At 41.5% G+C, this 19,615-nt stretch overlaps 1 protein-coding gene across 1 annotated transcript in view; it reads right to left on the bottom strand.

The window, feature by feature from the left end:
- Positions 1 to 19,615, bottom strand: part of CSNK1G3 (casein kinase 1 gamma 3) — a 148,825-nt gene that overhangs the window by 94,823 nt on the left and 34,387 nt on the right. The window contains 2 exon segments of the mRNA XM_090038465.1: positions 3,279 to 3,348; positions 16,567 to 16,607. Of these exon segments, the coding sequence (XP_089894591.1) occupies positions 3,279 to 3,348; positions 16,567 to 16,607 (111 nt within the window).

Below are 19,615 nucleotides of genomic sequence, written 5' to 3'. Positions count from 1 at the left end.
TATTCTGGCTTGCTGTAGTCTGAGTTCTTTAAGACAGAACTGTTCTTTTATTTTTCTACAGTCAAGAAACAAGGGAAAGAAGATCTGCCATTTTCAAAGGGGTTTCTCAAGTCTAACAAGGGTGCTTTATATCTAATGAAGTCAAGACCCACTGCCCTACAAGGTACTGCATAAATCTGAAATCCACACGTGCCTTTTTGCTATTATGTAATGATGTCATGTGAGATTAAGTTAGTCACCTTTTGTGCACCTGGTTCCAAATTTGGTGTATGATTGTGTCAGGACAGGGCAAGGGCGTCACATTTTAAACAAAACTGTTGAAAAAGATTTAGACATTGACATGCATAAAGTAGAAATGCATAAACACACCATATCTATGAACTGCTTATTATGTAAAAAGGCATAAAGACTCTCAAGAGAGCTCATTCTACATAGAATGCTTGAGTTTATAAATACTATATTGTCAATACAGTACAATTCAACTTTTCAGGATTACTGAGAAAGCCATTTAATGGGTCTCATCTGTCAGTTACAAACTAAAACAGTAGAAACGAAGCACCTACCTCTGCATAGCAATCTAGTTATTACTGACACTATGAAAAGAATATTCGCAGTTGAGTAGCACAATACAATACTTTATTAAAATCCAAAAATAAACAGATGTCAATTAAAATGAAATCACTAGGCAAAAAAAAAAAGGTACAACCTTTATAATCTTTGGCAAATAATAGGAAGAAAAGTTGCTCTGAGACAGGGAGAGAAAGAGAGGGGTGTCATGGAAATTTTTGAGTATGTGCTGCCAGCACAGAAGAGGTTAAACTGACATGCGCGGTTTGAAGCTGTGAGTGGAAATTTCCAAGGCTCACCCAGTCCTTGCCCCCTGGGTGACCTGCGGAGCTGTCAATCATTGTTGACCTACTTTCCCCACAGACGCATGCTCAGATTGTGTCAGCTCCTGACTGAGAGCATGCTCAGTCAGAACCTGACATGAGGTAATCGGACTAGAAATTTCTCTGCGGAGAGCACGTTGATTGGCTACTAAATTGATATAAAAGTTCTGTGAGCCCCTCCCTCGGGGGGAGATCGCGTGGACCAGAGACAGAGGCTGCTGCTGCAGGGACTGTTCTCTGAGTCAGGCTTCAGGGCCTATTGATCTCCTCCTTCGGTGGCTTATTGCTTATTGTATTGCGGTTTTGACTACGTTCATCTGGCTTCCTGACTTACCTTTCGAACTGATTAACGGCTTACGATTTCGGATCACCCTCTGGACTTTGTTTAACCCGGTTCTGAATCATCGACCTCGGCTTTCCTCACCAACTACGACTCTGCTCATCCCTCCAACTGACGTCTCCGCTGCTTCACCTTCTGGCTACTGACCTCGGCTTTTCTCATTCGACCACCCGATTTGTCCATTGCTGTGGACTGGCGTCACGCGGTTCATCATCACCGTGTTACAGTTCGTTTTATTGTTTGTTTCGTTGTTTGTAATCCCCATTTATGAGCTGTTGACCAGCCCTGGGACTAGGTCTTCGGACTGAACCTCGTGGGCCAACAGACCCCTTTGTTGTTAACTGTTTGTTTGTGTTTCAAAACTGTAACTGAAGACCTTTCTGCCTACGCCTGAAGCGTAAGTCAAATAAATTCACCTGTTCTTTCTCAATCCGCTCCGAGTCCCTATCTCCAGACTCTACGCCGCTAATCCCACCTGTCCGTATCTGATTGCCACCCCGGCCCACCGTGACCTTGGGGCCCGATCCTTCGGTTTTCCCCGACAAGGGGGAGAGGGAGAGACCTACAAACAGCATCTCAAATTGATCGTGTAAAAATCAGACAATTTTGATTAAGCTTCTCTGTGGTTTAGCCTCCATTTGTAAATTCTGTTTTCAGCGCAAGTTTCGATAACATTAATTAAAAACAAACAAACAAAGTCACTAAATAAATCTGAACCAAAAATACAGAACCACTAAATTAGCAAACAACATGCTATGATGAATACAGAGCTCTATAGAAAAAAAAGTACGTAACTAAAGCTTATTATACAACATACGCATAAAGCAACCATTCTACAAGTGCAAGGGCAAGCTTAATTCTGGCATTTCCTGACTTTCAAGCGACTGGCTCTGCAACTTAAGCTATATTAAAATATTAAAGCATAAATCTCATAAAAGCACATTTAAAGCTTACTAAACAACATCACTATGGGATTTAGACCCTTTTGATGAAAGTGAAATTCATTGCACTGAAATTGTGTAAAAGACTATTATTAATCTAAATAACTGCTATAACTTCTAACACCTGCTTATTTAAAAATTATATTTCAATAGACACAAAATTACCACTTGGAATAAATGTGTTAGGAATGCATATGCCCATAATTGTTGATATGAGTATACAATATATAAACCTGAGTGAGTCTTTTCTAAAACAACAGTTATGAACCAGCAAATTAAAATAGGTACGCTAGCAGCCTTAAGTCTACTCACTTTCAAGAAATGCCTAAAATGTACACATTTCCTGTGTTCTTACTAATTTTGTTTTGGTTTTTTTTGTTTGTTTGTTTTTTTAGCAGTTCTGTTATTTTTCCAATTTTTTAAATACTTCATCAATTGTTAATTTATTTAACGTGCACAAATACTCCATAAGTACAAAAGTAAACAAAATGAAAACTGAAAAATGTCTCTTCCTGGTCTTAGGCAATAGTATTAAGAATAGAAAATCCATGTACTCGACCAAAGGTTGTGCGTACACCCAAAACACCGATTATACAAAAATCTATTTCTGAGTAAAAAGATCTAGATGAGAACACTCAAAGCTTGGGTGTTAGAGCCAGATGAGCTAGGGTGTTACAGTTAGACGGGAACACTCGCATCCATCTTGAACAAACTCCTTATGAAATATTTAGAAACTCAGTAAACGTTCATTTTAAATATACAGCACGTAGGTAACTCATTAGGTTGTATGTTAGTTTCTGTACCTATTTGGAATAGAAGCACTGGTTTGAAGTACACCCTCAGATTTACTTTCTGTAAAGACTTCTTGTGCTCCTAATGAAATACCTATTTCAAGGGCATGTTCTATTAAAATGGCAGGACTGATGCAACATTCTAGCAATAACAACTACATGCAACTCCAAATCTAACTTTTGTTTTGCACCTGCGCCTACCTACTGATTTTTAGAAGCGTTTTTAAGATGACAACTTGAGATGAATCAGCTAGTGCTTAGAATAATGTGAAATGTGATACTGGATCACAGTCTAATACATTATATACATGTTTACCTCCAGATCCTAACTGCTTGTAGAACCTGTATTCCAGGTGTAGCTGTGGTGCTCTGGACTTCATTGGCTCCTGATTTAAAAGAAAAAGAAAGGGGTTAACATTAAAGTAGATCAAGTTATCTTTGTTTCAATTTCTTAACTTTACTATCTGCCATTCTAATGCTTTCTCTCTCCTTTACCAACAAAGGTATCTTTTGAGGACAATAAGAAAAAAAAAAGGTAATGGCAATGATTTAACTCCCTACTGAATATTAGATAGTAATCTGCATTAGAGAATGTTATGTTACAGTTTAAAAAATGACAGCTGACACAAACCTAAAGCAAATAAATTAGGCAGCAAAAAGTCAGATGTACTGAAGGTCAGAAATGACAGATCTAAGGTTCCCCACACAACCTTAATTCAGTCCACTGTGCATTAATGAGCCTAGTGTTGGGGAGGATTGGGAATCATGCCATCGTGAAATTAGACGCACACAAAAATATGGCACTATTAGGTTTGCTAGAATTAAGAATGTCTTTGCATGTCCCAAGTTTTGAGTACTGGACTTTGCAGTGTAAATAATATTTCATCTTAAGGATCTTTAAAATATGTTTTACTAAAGCTTCTCTTAAAAAAAAAAAGTAAGTGCATGCATGTGTTATGTACAACTATTTTCCCACATTATTTATCAGGTTTGATTTCAACCCTAAGCCATCCTCAAATTAGCCCATACTTAGTTAACAACCAAAACTACCTGCAACAGTCATCTCTGAAGAGTCACAGGAGTTGCGGGGCCATACTGATGAGTGCGGCCTTCAGAAGGAGAATAACCTAAATAAACTGCATCCTTTGCTTCTCCTAGTGTCCCCATATGGAGGAAACATAATAAACTCAAAGCCCCATGGTATGATTCCAGGGGGCATTTCTAGGACATAAGGAGCAATGATCTGGCTCTTGCAGGGTGACAAGCCCAGAACCCTTTCTTCATCTTTCTCCTGCCTACAGCTCTTCTGGCAGCTCTCAGGTCTTACCAGTATAGTATGGATGGCTGCTACTACTGCAGCAGCTTAACTGCATGTATTCAGTTATGTTGGAAGGCTGCCAAAGTTTTCCTGGGGAAGACAAGTGAGACAAGGGAAATGGCCTTTTACCGGCCTGTGTCTCAGCAAAAGCTGAATGGCATTTTATGACAAAGAAAATACACTTCCCTAGCTCCAGGGCATTCCCCCTACCGAACATCTAAACACTGCTGCAAAGAGAAGAGCGAGAGCTTCTAGAAGGAAAGGTCACAAGAATAATTTATAATTGAAGTGTTAAACAACCAATTCTCTTTATGCTGCCAAATAAGCTTCCCCCTTTGATTTACTTGTTCTGGAATAGTATCAAATAGTTACCACCTCAAGCTTTTTTATATATATGCCCCTTGTCTTTTATCTTGAATGAATTTTTTATATGTGTGTGTATATATATATACACACACACACACACATATATATATACACACACACACACACACACACACACACATATATATATACACACACACACACACACACACACACATATATATATATACATATATATATACACACACACACACACACACACACACATATATATATACACACACACACACACACACACACACACACACACATATATATATATACACACACACACACACACACACACACACACACACACACAAGATAAAAGACAAGGGGCATTTTCCTTTAAGCACTTATTGTGCCCCATCCAAAATTGAGTTTTGCTTTTTTGTATATGCTACTCAAAAAAACCAAAAAACAAAACCAAAAAAAACCAAAAACACCCAAAAAAACAAAAATCAAGCAGAAGTAAACCAACAGTTGCAACAATCCTTCAGAATTGAAATAGAAAATCCTTTGGAACCTTGTAGAGTTTATAAAGGTGTAAAGTTACCTTGCCTGAATTCTTCAAAGTCATCTTTCATTTTTAGGTTAGTTTTGAGCCCATCAGAAAGTACAATTTGTATAATCTTTTCTCCTGTGCCTGAAAAAGGGTGTTTGTGCCCAAAAGCTTGCAAATAAAGAATTTTTTTGCAAAAACCTAGTTGGTCTAATAAAAAGATAATCACCTCTACCACAAGTTCTGATTCCAACTTAATCTCTGTTACCCAAGAGCCTTGTTACATGGTAATTTTGGGTGGCTCCTGGAGGTCTTAACCCAGGGGGGAGCAAAATACAGCCTGACCTATCCAGCCCACGGGACCCCTAAAAAATTTAGAAAATTAATATTCATCTGCCCTTGGTTCCTATCAGAAATGACAGGAACCAAGGGCAGCAGGACCCAGGGTAAGCCCAGCAGGCTCCCACAACAGCAGAGCCCACCTGGCCCCACCCCCCCAGCCGGGGCTTCTGGCCTGGAGGAACCACAGGTAAGGAGGAAAGGGGGAGGGAGGGAAGGCAGGAGAGGACCCCTTGCCTGCCCTGTGGCCGGCGCCCTGCACTGCAGCCACTCACAGCCTGCCTGGGGCTGCCTGTGCCTGCTCCAGACAGCCCCACAGGCTGCAAACAGCTGCAGCAAGAAGCGCCAGTCATAGGGCGGGGGAAGGGCCGCTTTTCCCCCTTGCTCAGTTTTTCCCTGGGCCCCTTCCCAGCACGGAGGAAAGCAGCCCCTTGCCCACCCCATGGCTGGTGATCCCTGCTGCAGCCTGCTCGCAGCCTGCATGGGGCTGTCTGGAGCAGGCAGCGGCACACAGGTTGCAAATGGCTGCAGTGTGGGGCCCCGGGGCCGCTTTTCCCCCTCCACACTCAGCACCAGCTTGTGACCCAGCCCTACTGCCAGCTCCAGGCTTGCCCATTGGGGCTGTGCGTGGCGACAGCAATTGTGGCCCCACCGCTTGCCGTGCTGGGCCGTGTTTGCCACCATCACCTGTGGGCTGCCCAGCGCATGAACTTCAGGAGGGCAGCAGCAGCAGCCAACACTGTCCCATGCGGCAAGTGGGGGAGCCACAGCTGCTGCTGCCGCACACAGCCCCAGTGGGTGAGCCCGGAGCCAGCTTGAAGCCCAGGCTGGCAGCAGGGCTAGGTTACAAGGTGGTGCTCAGAGCAGGGAAAAGTGGCCCCTCACTCGCCCCATGGCCAACACCCCGCACTGTAGCCACTTGCAGCCCATGTGGGGCTGCCTGTGCCTCCAGCACAGCCCTGTGTGGGTTGTGAGAGCCTGCAGCAGGGAGAGCCAGCCATGGGGCAGGCGAGGGGCTGCTTTTCCCCATGCTCAGCACGAGCTTCTTCTCTGCCAACAAGCAGAGGGTCAGGGCTGTGCACTGGCCCCCGCCTGTACCTCGGGGCTGGGGAGCACTAGGAGCGAGTGTGCAGAGAGCCAACAGGAGCACGGGGCCTGCATCAGTCTCCCGGGGCCAGTGCCAGCGGGGCCCAGAGCAGGGTGGCAGGAACGCAGGGTCCCAGCCAGCGAGGGTTCTATGAAGCCAAGCCAGCTCCCCCCTCTCCCTGCTGGTGCAGCCCAGCCTGGCTCCACAGACCCCTGCTAGCCTGTGCGCCACCGATGCTGGACCTGGGACATTGGTCCCAAGATGGTGACCAAGGGGTGAAGCACCTGTCAAGTGGTGGGGCTACCCATGGGGCCCTCGACAGCCTGCCAAAACTGGTAAGTGGCTCTCCGTCCGAAATAACTGTCAACCCGTCTTAACCCCTCAACTGTCCACACATTAACACTTTTTAAATGGCTTAAAGGACTTGTTATATGTGTCTCTCAACGTTACACCACTCCAGGGCAGGATTAGCTTTTGATCCATACAACCCAGCTGCCATTCCATTATGATATGGTTACTCCCCAGAGATGTTGCACTCAAGTTGAAGGTGTGGCTGCTCCAAACTCCAAGCTAGCACTAATCCAAACAACATTTGAGTAGCTCTTAGTATAAGGTGTAATGATAAGACTCTATCTGGCATATCTAGTTAAACCACACAGATGCTGACAACTGCTTTGTTTGCACTGGAACTACAAAGCTATCACTAACTATAGTATACTTTCCTGTAATCAAAGACTGTTTATAAATGACGAGATAAAAATTTAGGCTCATAAACAGATGCAACTTAAATGACTGCTGTTTTCTATAGTAAGAGGGGGTTTTTTGTTTTGTGTTTTTACAATCAATATCACAATGTTGCTCTTACTAATGTAAAGTTAGGTGTCATTTAGAACTGTTGTGCTGTTTTCCCATTATAACAGGAATGTCAATCTCACTCCAGGCCATATCTGGACCACAGGGTTGCATTTAGATGGTGGTACGAGTCTGCGGCTGGGCGACAGCATGGGTTCAAGGGTGTGCAATAAAAGGGAGACTTGTGGGTGGTGTGGAGCCAGGGACACACGCTGGCAAGGAGCCACACGTGTGCAGCAGCACTGAGCCATCTTTGGCTAGTGGCACATCACTAGAGCCAGAGGCATGGAGCAGGGCAGACATGGACTCCAGGCAGCAGCTCCACACTGCCACCGGAACACTGCTGTGCCACCACATGCCCTCAGCTCCACACAGCCACATGTCCCTAGCATTACAGACCAGTCACAGTTCTGCACTGCTGCTCAAACACAGCTATATGCAGCTGCACTCTCCCACCCCCATGATGCTGCTCAACAGCACAGAGCTTTGCCTAGTCAGCACTAACGGAGGCATTTGGCAGTGCAGAGCTGAGGGCGTGCACCTCCAGTAGCCCACCACACTATCAGTGGGCTGGGTGCAACAGTTCTGTCGGCTGGATGCAGCCCACAGAGTGTATTTTTACATCCCTGCCTTAAATGGAAGGAGAAAGTACGGATGATCAGTAGTTTGTGTACAAACTGACACAGAGCCACATCTTCATGGGGAAATATGTTCTTTTACAGCGTACACTAACCTATCAAACACTGCACTGAAACTAGTTTCTAAAGGAATAGCTATGTTTCAATTCACTAATACAACAGGTCTGTTAAGAAACGATCAAAAGTGAATCTTTACAGTGCAAGTGATATAAGCCTACTGATCTAAAGGCACCATACTAATTATTTTCTTTTTTAGTGACTCATCTCCCAATGTCTGTTTCAGCTAGTTTGAGTGTTTTAAACACCCTTGTTTGGATTATTTAATCCAAAAATGTATAGGGATATTCTCTGAGGCATAGGGCTCAGTATTAGATCAGATGTAAGTTGCTTATAAAAACTCTGTTCAAATACTAAATGTCATTACTATACTAATTAATTAAAAACTTGTGAGAAAATAACAAAACGCTAACATTGGAAGACAATATCTTTATCTATGTATGTATACTCCATCAGTAAACTGCATCATGTATACTTTTTCTCTGTTAGCAATGACTATGTCCTTGTCCTTTGACTTTGTTTTTAAAAGAGTCTAAAAAGTTCTCTTCTGATTTTAAGATCTAATTTACAAGCTAAACTCCAACTTAATACAATTTGCATCAATATTATGGAACTGATAAAGAGACATGTTGACTATACACAGGGATCCACAAGTCATTATTAAATGAGTTAGACTGCAGATCACTTTTTGGAGCTTTTGAAGACATCTTGCTCCAGCACCTAGAACAGTAGTCAGAGGCTTATAGCAGCATAATATTAAAGTATTAACCACTAAGCTTCTAACTTTTCTTGAAATATCAATGCAGAAGGATATAAAGTATTACATTATCCTAAAACATGAGAGATGGAGTGGGCTTTCCGTATAAAGACTGGAATTGGTATTCACTATTGGCACCATGAAAAATTGTTCCCTAAGTCTCTCTCATTAGCAAGGAACCACATTTTCCATTTGCTGTGGAAAAATACGAATTTTCTACTTTAAAGAAAAATAAAAATGTGGAAGGCCGCAGAGTTTCCCCTTGCAAGGGGGCAAAGTTCCAGCCTGCAAGGGGCTGCTTGTGGCTGGGGAGAGCAGGATGCAGGGAACACCATTCACATGGCCAGCAAAACAGCCAGGTAGCAGTGGAGAGCAGCTCCCCCAGCAGCCTAAAGGTTAGTTTATTGGGAGTGGGGGGAGCAACACGGAGGGGTGGGCAGGGATAGTTTCAGGCAGCCACAGTGAGGGATGGAGTAAGGCAGGATTGGCAGCTGGGGTTGCTGCCCAGCCAGGGTGAGAACATGCAACCACAGGACTGGCTGGGAAGCGGAACGGAGCCATGGGTAGCTCATCTGAGGGGGTTCGGGGGGGGAGGGGCGGAGAAAGAGGGCACCTCCCTCCTGCTGTGTGCAGTCAGGGAGGGCAACTTGGGGGAAGCATGTTAAAAGTTTAAAATGTCTCACACTGGGTTAAATGGTCTCCGCAGCCCAGCAGGCAGAACCTGGCACGGGAGGGTAGAGCAGGAGGGGAAGGCTCTGTGCCACTGCCAACAGCACCCATATGCCAGCTGTGCTGCCATGGAGAGGCACTCCCTGACTGCCCAGCCACAGCAGAGGGGGACAAAACTCTGAGATGCTACCCCCACTGCTGCCAGGCAGGCAGGGGGTGCCTCAACTTGGAGGCACAGCTACTGCAGGGGTCCCAGCGGCAACAGCACCAAGGCTCCCCACCCCACTCTACCCTCCTACGTTGGGTCCTACCAACTAGGCCACAGAAGCCTCCAGAGGGAGGGCAGCATGGCAAAGAACCCCAATCCTGCATCTTCCCCTGCCCCACACAGGCTGTGCTCTGCTCCGGCCATGTTGCCCCCTCTGGCAGGGCTTGGGAGGAGGGAGCAGGGGACTCTGATTTTCCATCATAAAAAACCCAAAATCAAAACACCAAAATATGTCGGTATTTAGAAGTTATTTTATTATAATCACTGAGGCACTGGTAGGCTTCCAAACGGCTTTAAAACGGTAAATATATCAATAAAACATTGTGTTCAACTGATACTTTTACATATAGTGGCACTTAATTTTAACTGCAGAAAAACATGGATGTGGGGAGGGTTACTCAGAGAATTTGGGATTTTTAAACAGAGAAAACCAGGATCCTTGCTCATGAGACTTCCTCAGTCTTCTATCAGTATTCCTCAGATACTTTACCACAAAATCCATCATAGCTTTAGATCCAGTGTTGAGGAGGTCTTTTAATTATATGTAAGTTGTCAGTAAAATTGAGGTGGATCCTTGTTTTCCTTAAATAGGAGCAGGCCTTCCTCTGAATATTGGTCTTGAGATTAAGATAATGTTGAACATTTTTTTTTTCGAAAGAGGCAAGAGCATAAGCGCTTAATCAAGCTCAAACTTAGTTTCTTACTTGAGAAACAGGAATAATTGCTTACTTTACTTCATCTGAGTACAGATTTTACAAGATGCTGACATACATGCATCCTATGATGATGAGGTAAAGGCACTAACAGAGGAAAATGTCTCAGGAAGGTATTTCTCTTATTAAATGTTCTTTGCATATTCAAGATCTACCTTGTATATTTCAAGGCATCTCTTTCATCTAAAAGACTTTGGTGAAACAATTACCACAGCAGAAGCTATTTCCTTCAGAGATCCAGGACTTTCAACACTGACCTAAATTCACTATCCAAATACACACAAAACTACAAATTACCTGGTTTCCACAGTTCTGAGCTGTGCTAAGGCATCTAATCACTCATTCACTTCAGAAGTGAAACACAGTACATCTTTTATTTCCTTTAAGGATAGCCAGTGATTGCAGGATGGTTTCAGGAAACTGACTTTTCTTAGAGATAAAGCTCTTCTATTAACATGGACATCGCTCCTTGTGGAAGGCTCATTCAAAGAAATGCTGAGGTTGTTAATTTGCACTTAAAAAGCAAAAGCAGTCTGGGTTCTCAGCAGAGATTCTCAGCATGAGTATAATTTGGGGGAGTATTAACTTGGCTTAGCTCATCTTTGAGTACTGGAATAGATTCAGGAGACAGGAAAAAAAGATTCTTCCAAGTTTCTAACTTCATAATCAAAGAACTTCCTTCTCCCTCCCCATTTCAGAAACTATATCTTGAATGGAGACTGTCCTGATTCCATTTTACTTCAAAGATGAGCACATGGCCCATGAGAAGGAATGATATGGATGGAGTCTTTAGCAGAAATTCTCTTTGGCTAGTATTATCAAATATCTTTAGGCTTTTTAAAGCAACTAACAAATTAAACTGCAATCTAAATCAGAGAAATACAAAATCTGATATACTATGCCAGGCAGCCTATACAGTCAGACATCCTATTTTATATTGCTCTACTGGCACTTTACAGATCTTAAGCAGTCTCTGCCCTAGCAGCCACTTGAAGTGCAGCAGATCAAAAAGTGAGAAAACTCCTTTTTAGAGTTTTAGCAAAGCCAGATCTGGGGTTAGATGATATCAACAAGAGAATGGAGAAGGAAGAACATCCTTGGGCATCATCTGGCCAACCTAATGAGGGCTTTAAATTAGGTTTCATGAGAGATGGTGATCAAAACCCTCCAGTAACAGAGCATGCAGTCAAGAGAGAAAAGGACTTGAAGAAGCAACTCAACTCTGGGAATGGGACAGGGAGCTACAGGACTGCAAAAAGTAGCACTAAGAGGAAATGAGAGGGTCAAAATGCAAAATACACCCAATACATGTATACAAATGTGAGAAGTATGGAGAATAAATAAGATAGGTTGGAAGTGCAGCATGTGCAAATAACTGCAGCCTGACTGGCATCACCGAGACCTAGTAGGACAGCTCTTATGACTGGAATATGAACATTGAGGGTTACACTCCATTTCAGAACAACAGGGCTGGGAGGAAAGATGGTGGCAAAGGAGGTCAAAGACAACAAGAAGAGGTTCTACAAATATGTCAGCCAGAAAAGAAGGACCCAGGAAGCTGTGGGTGGGTCCTCTGTTAACAAGCCAGAGGAAACTCTTCAACAAAGATATAGAAAAGGCAGAGCTACTCAATAGCTATTTTGTCTCAGTCCTCACAAAAAAGCTGCCAGACCCCTAAAAGGGATTATCTGGATAAGGAAGGGGGCAAACTGAGAGAGAAAATGACACAAGAGATGGAGAGCTGTTGTTAGGTCTGAACAAATTCAAGTCAGCAGAGCCAGATAAGCTTCATCCCAGGGTCCTGAAGCAACCAGCAGAGGAGATCTCAGAGGCCCTTAGCAACAATCTTCATGAAGTCATGGGAGATGGGCCAGGTACTAGACAACTGGAAAATGGCCAACACAGTACCCCTCTTTTTAAAAAGCAAGAAGGAGGACCTGGGAAACTACTATTACTACTACTACTACAGACCAGTTAGCCTCACCTCAATACCTGTGAAGTTACTGGAGCATATCTTAAGGAAGGCCATATGAAAGCAACTGGAGGAGGAAGGCTAATCACATAGAGCCAGCTTGGATTTATGAAAAACAAACTGTGTCAAAGAAACCTGATCTCCTTCTTCGACAAAGTAACTATGTGGGTGGATGAAGGGAATCCTGTGGAAATAGTGCATCTGGACTTCAGAAAGGCATTTCACAAGCTCCCACACAACCATCTCATAAACAAATTGGAGAAATGTGGGCTGGATAAAACTACTATAAAAAGGTAGATATCTAACTGGTTTAACAGCTACAAGCAATGGTAATTATCAATGGGTCTGTATCAGAATGGCAGAAGTCTGAGTGGAGTCCCACAGGGGTTTGTTTTGGACCCAGTGCTGTTCAACACGTTTATTAACAATTTGGATGCTGGCATAGGAAGCTGCTTAAGCAATCTGCAGACAATATGAAACTGGAAAGGATTGCAAACCTATTGGGAATTGCTTGCATGCACAGTTCAGAAGCATGCTGACAGATTGGAAAGTCAGGGAGGGGGGGTTAAACATCCCTTCCTCCAAGTACAGAGCTGCCCTGCCCTACTAAGAAAAAAAAAAACAAAAAAAAAAACTTACTGCTGGCTGTGACTGTGGACTATAAATCCCAGAGACACCTGGAAGCAGGAAGACAAAGTGATGAGCAACTCTGCATAGTCTTTCTGCTGCAATTCTGGACTACAAATCCCAGAGACCTTGAGAGTAGCAGGAAAAGGAAGTGAACATGCAGGCCATGCTGACTACATGCCAGAGAGGCATGCTTTAGTGCCTTCTGGCATCTGGCCTGAGTCACTGCAGGCATGTGACTGCATTTACTGAATCAGAAGTGAATGCGTCTCCAGTTGTTCCTCAGTTTAGCTTCTGCAGTTTAGACTAAACTGCAAAGACTGATTTGATTCAGCCTTGGGCTTTTTGACTGTCTGTACAGTACTTAGCCCTGAAGGTCACTTCCAGCTCTAGTTCTCTCTGACTTCTGTGGTGCAGGGGCTTTAGGAAGCTAGGAATTCATGCTAATATTTCTGCACTTCTTAAAATGTTTGTTACAAGTTTATGAACATTAAGATTGGTAGGGAGTGTTTGATTAAGCATGCTAAAGTGGAGGAGTTTTCAGTGCCAGAGGAAAATGGAAGTATAGAAGAAAGGAAAGAAAGGGGGAGGGTATTAAGCACAACGTATAGTGCAATAATAGAAGTATATGCTGACCAAACAAAGACATCTAATAAGAAACTTGAATCAATAAATCATGACATTGCTAACACTTCAGTCCGTGAAGTATGGGCTGGACATTACTTATATAAAATTAATTACATTTATATATACACCATGTGCACAGAAAAGCTTTCATTGGTTATACTAATATAGTTAAAATGGTACAATCCATGTGAATACATATTCTGGTCTAACAGCCAAATTTTTGGCTTGTAAGCATTCTCTCTTTCCCAAACAATGTAACCTAAAATTAATAAAAGAGCTGCAAAGAGAGGCAAATGATTTTTATAAAGCCTAACCTGTTAAAATTTACACTTTGGGTTATTTAAAAACAAAAACAAAGAAGCCTTTCCTGTCTAAACAAGGCCTGAATTTACAGTTAAGTAGAATTAATAAGATACCGAATTTCTCTTGCAATAAGAGAGAACTCCTGCAGTTGCTACAGGAAGTCCATACATTTTTAAAACGGTAGGGAAATTGCTCCACAGAATCTATTATGATGTGGCCCCCACCATGAAAAGTCTATAAATCCCTTAAATCAGTACTTCCTGCTACTGAGCACAACAGGCTACTTGCAGGAGACATGAGCCTTTGAGAAGCAGCCATTACTTTGTTTCAGAAGGTTACGGTAAGTGAAGTTCCCATAACCAGATATGCAGTACTGTATGGGGTTCACAGTTATAAGTACTAAACCTAAAAATCAAAGTAGGAGAGAAAGATTGTAATGTACTAGCTGATCACATGAGGACAGAAGAATAGATAAAAAAAAATATGGGAACCAACACATGTAAGATACAAATTAGGAGGTTTCTAAACAACTTTGCAGCAGTGATTGAGGTCAAAGAACTGACAAATCTGTGGGACCTGATCTGCTTATAAAAAACATTAAATGACATTGTTTCCTACAACAGTAAGTGACTAGACTATGTGCCCAGGAGGTCCATTCCACACTTGGGCTCTCTTTTTTTTCCTCTTTCATTTAGTATAACAATCTTCTTAACACTAGAGTTAAATTTCAAAACCTGAACATTTAGGCCCTCCTATATATTAATTGACTAATATGATTAATATAAATGTGTTTACTGTCTTAGCAATTATGCGAGTTAGAGCAAGGGTAAACAAGCTTTTTGCTGTGGTAGACTGCCTGTGACCCGGATGCCATCATGGGGCACCACTCCCCTCCGCAGCACCCCCTCTACAGTGTCCAAGTTGCTACTGCCACCTCCACCTTTGAGCCCCAACAGCAGTGGGAGGGCTGAATTAAACAGCAACACTAAGCAGCACCTAGCAAAAAAGGGTGGAGGGGAAGGCATGCACTGCAGAGGGGATCACCAGCACAGTGCAGGGTGAAGAAAGGGGACGCACCAGGCAAGGCTGCAAGCTGCCAACCCCTTATTTTGTAGCGGGTTGAATCCAAACACTTTGAAAGCTGGATCCAGTCTGCAGGCCCAGGGTTGCCAACTCCTGAATTACAGCACTGGCCTCAACCCTAAATTATCTCACTTTTGTTAGTTTCTTATATGCCAATGTGTTACTGTCTGCATGCATTATAAAGGGAGCACCTTAAGTTATCAGAATTAAGATGATGATTTGTTTCACAACATAACATACACACTCTAGGGCTGTATTATCTGAAGGACTGCTTAACTTCTAAAATACAATATTCCATAGTGGCTCATAAAACTTTCTATGTAGCTTTATGTGATGTTGTAGTGAGACACAGAAGAATTAGCAAATTAATACATTAGAAGTAAGCTGCCAATGTATCATGTCAAGAGGCTAAATTAAAATTAACTAACTTGAAATTCCAAACATTTATAAATAATTAATGAAGGGTAACAATTTGCACGCTTCATGCATCACCCATCAGAGGATCTCACAGTCTCTCCGACTGAGAATCACTGGCTTAGAAAAATCTATAAGTCAGCAGATATTGTTTAAACCCGGATTTGTTTTTTTACAGGGGAAAAATGAGATGAAAATTATAAATTTACTGGACAAAAACCTCACATTTTAGACTTTAGTATTTAAGATACAGAAATGTGTATAGTTAGTGTTAGACTGGCAACGATGACAGGAAAAATGAACTGCAAATGTTGGAAAGACGATACTCCAGGAACCCCCCTTGCTACCCCCTTCTGTTTGACACAGCAGTGTTTCTAAAGCAGTGATTCTAAATAAGGGTGTCACAAAATACTTTTAAGACTGCCATGAAGTAAAGTGCAATATTAACAGTGTTAGGCATGAGAACAGCTACACAATTCACAAGATAAACCTAAAAATTTCAAATAGGAATCAATAACATCAAGAACATTCTGACCTGTCGTGGTCTTCCTGAGTTCTTTCCAACAGAAGAATTGCTCTATTTTTCCGTACTCAAGAAATGAGTGAAAGCTAAGAGCTGGCATTTTCTGAGGGGTGCCTTAATTCTAAAATGGTCAAAAAATACAGATATCGAGTTTTCCTGTGCTTGACCTCTCTGGTATGACACTTCGTATTCTTTTATGCTATTGTAAGAAAGGAATCTACCTGGTAGGACTGATGCACAAATGACCGAAAGACCAGTCAGCTGCCATTTCCTTTGCAAACAGACTTATTTATGAAACCAGTGTCAAAATTTGCAGCTAGTGTACCTCAGTGGCAACTGACATGTAATTACAAGTCCTTTACCTCTAAATGTTTTCAAGTTGAGTTAGCTGGATATAAATAAGAACTGTATATAAAATGAAATCTATCAAATTTCATGATAGGAAATGTTTAATAAGTTTGTCTCAGAAGTATTGAAAAACATGAAACTTACCAGCTTAATTGCCACATATTCATTTGTGTACAAATTTTTTCCTTAAAGAAAGACAAAAAACAAGAAAGTCAGACTCTGTCAGTGATTGTTTCAAAGGCACAGAATTGAGAGGTATCCGTTTTCGCCAAAAACTACAACCACATAAAACGTGAGACTCTGCAATGGCTATTTGTTTCAGGAACCAAATAATGCTACTTGCCAAAGAGCTTATTGACAAAGTAGCAATTAGGCTTGTGACCAGCCTGACTAGCAAGGAGTCCATGCTATGCTTTAATTGCACTGAAGTAACACATGACCTTAACAATAAACGATATAACCTAACCAACTTGGTTTAATTTTATTTTAAACAGATGGATGATAAAGGTTAAAGAAATATTTCTTTCCATTTGGTACACCATTCATTTTAAAAAGAGTAATCTGTAAAAATATAAATTCACAATATCAACAACGTTTGAACTGCTTTAGGGGAAAAAAACAACTTGCTCTTAGTAGAAAGAAAAATCAGTGTTTTCCAATTTTACTTTCAAAATTCTAAACCTAATTTTATTAAAAGGCATGAGAATAAACAAATAATTCAGTTAAAAAGAGAATTTAACTCTTTCTGAACATAGCATATATACAGTTGAACTGTCATTCTATATTCTATACAATCTTCCTGGAGAATATAAGAGTCATTTAATCAGCTAGATTTTAAACAAGATTTCTTTTCTTTTCTTTTCTTTTTTTAAAGTTTTAAAGTGAGATGTTAGCCTTTTGATCATATAAAACTGCAGATCGCAGGACAGGGAAAATTAGAGTAGACACATTAAATAAAATACGCATGCCTTGCTTTCAGCAAAAACCTCAAACGGAAATTAACTTCAAGAAACTGGACACTGGTTTATTATTACTAAAAACAAGAGTGTTTAATAAGTCACTGAAGAGTTGGATGTTTTTGACCTAGCTTTCCACATGCTACTTTAAAAAGTATACTTTATTTAAGGCTGTGTTAGTTCAAGAAATGAATGTAATGGTTTTAATACTGCATTTTAAAGAGAAGGTTTTATACAGAATCCACCCCATAAACATCAGCAAAGCTTGGCAATACTGCTGTCAAGTTGTGACCATGCTGGTTCAGGGAGCATCATCTGTTTGGAAATCTTTTTTCAGCCAACTCTGTCTGACAAAGTTTTAAAAGATAAATAGACCCTCCTCAAGTATGAGAAAGAAGCAGAAATAGATCACATGCAAACATTAAGTTTCTCTTGGAGAGACATTAATCTCCCAGGAGAGACCATGAATGTACAGATGTTCAGGATTCTTCTCCCAAAACAAAAATGGCCACTCCAGGAGAAAAATAACCTGGAATCAGCCAGGGTTACATAACTCCCAGAAGATTCTCCCAGGACAGCACATGTCTGTACAACTTACCCTTCTAAGAGAAGATACAACACAGTCCTCCAGCATCCTAGGATGCTTTGCTCATCCCTCCCCCCTAAAGGAGATTGTGCCATTTGCTGGACATCGCTGCTCCCACCACCCATGGAGTAGAACACACCCACTTCACAATCCCCTTATAGTACACTGCAGGGAACACAAACTGACCCAGTCTGGGTCAGCCAATCCAGGCCACCCTATGCACTGCTGCTACTGGTCACCAGGCAGACTGAGGAGGCCTGCCATAATGTGTGCACAGGGCCCCACTGGCTGCACAGTGTTAGTATTGCAAACTCTCTGCTCTTAAGAGGCTTAGTATTTAAATATCCCCCAGCGCATCTCCAGATACCCAGGTGAATTATACCAGATCATCTGAATGTGTGTACCCAGCCACAGACCAAGTATGCATGATTCCAAGGTCAAACTGCAAACCTCAGTCATCTGACTTTTACAGTTAGCATCAAGATTTGCATATCGGTGTTATTATAGGAAAAATGCAAATTGTAAACTAAAGAGAGACAGATTAAGGGAGAAGGGGTAGGTAGGAATTTGAAAAGGGGCCTAGAGTAGAATGTAGTTACATTTTGATAAATGCTTATTTCATAAAGAAATTACTTCATAAGTGAAATAATGGTCAAGATACTGGGATTTCAAAATTTTCTAGTAAAATCAACATGGAATGCTGGGTTTGTTTTCATCAAGATTGTTCAGCACTTGCTAAAGGTAAACAGGTAGGTCCACACAAAAAGTTAAGTCTCATAGGATGTTTAAGGAAAAGAAGGCAAAAGTACACTGTCTGCAATTAAAACAATTTGAATGAGTACATTTTGGAAAAAGTTTATTTGCTATTTTTAAAACCATATCAATTTGACAGTAACATTTCAATCAGGCTTTTTTTGTACTGAAATTTTATGCAACTAAACCAAGATATGACTAAATTATTAAAGATCTCTTTTTCAGTTCTATTTTTAATTAAAAAGTCTTTCAGATATGCAGTTTCATTATTTTCTTAATAGTCAGTTCTAACCTTTTCAACTCCTTTAATTTCAGTCAGTTCAAAATCTTAAATATTTTTCAATAGCTACTAATAGCACTATGGTGAACTAAGAAATACTTTTATTTTAAAAAATCCCATATGCCTAACAATACGTGAGAGTAATATTATCTTGGCCTGAACATACAGAGTTAGTTCAAGAAGGTTAAAGAAGCCAGGCAGGAAAGAATGCATACATAAAAGCATCCCAATAAATAAAGTAGCTAGCCATATAATCATGAATGGGTAACATTTCTGTCCCAAAGGTAACAGCAGGACTATTTTGCCAAAGGTGACATGAAGGAGATTAAAAAAAGACATTGATCTGTTAAGAGACCTGCCCAACAGAGGAACAGGAAAACTTGACGGTCAGATCAGATGGAGAGTCACAGCCTGCAGGAAGCATGTTGTAATGTGGTCTCTTCCCCCACCTCCCCCGAACCAAAAAACACCAGGCTATGTTGCGCAACTACTTGAGGGTTGAAGTGAATATCTTGAACAGATACAAGTGCATCTGTGTCTCTTAAGTACTTCTGAGGGCTGTACAACTTGCAGCAAAAGTGTTATTTTAAAGAAGCTACTTCTGTGCCACTACACAAT

The sequence above is a fragment of the Crocodylus siamensis genome, chromosome 3 (assembly GCF_052110815.1).
Source record: "Crocodylus siamensis isolate JL-2025a chromosome 3, ASM5211081v1, whole genome shotgun sequence".
In the NCBI taxonomy this organism is placed as follows: domain Eukaryota; kingdom Metazoa; phylum Chordata; order Crocodylia; family Crocodylidae; genus Crocodylus; species Crocodylus siamensis.
Note: the sequence above shows the minus strand (reverse complement) of the source record. Positions and strands in the feature narration are given on the sequence as shown.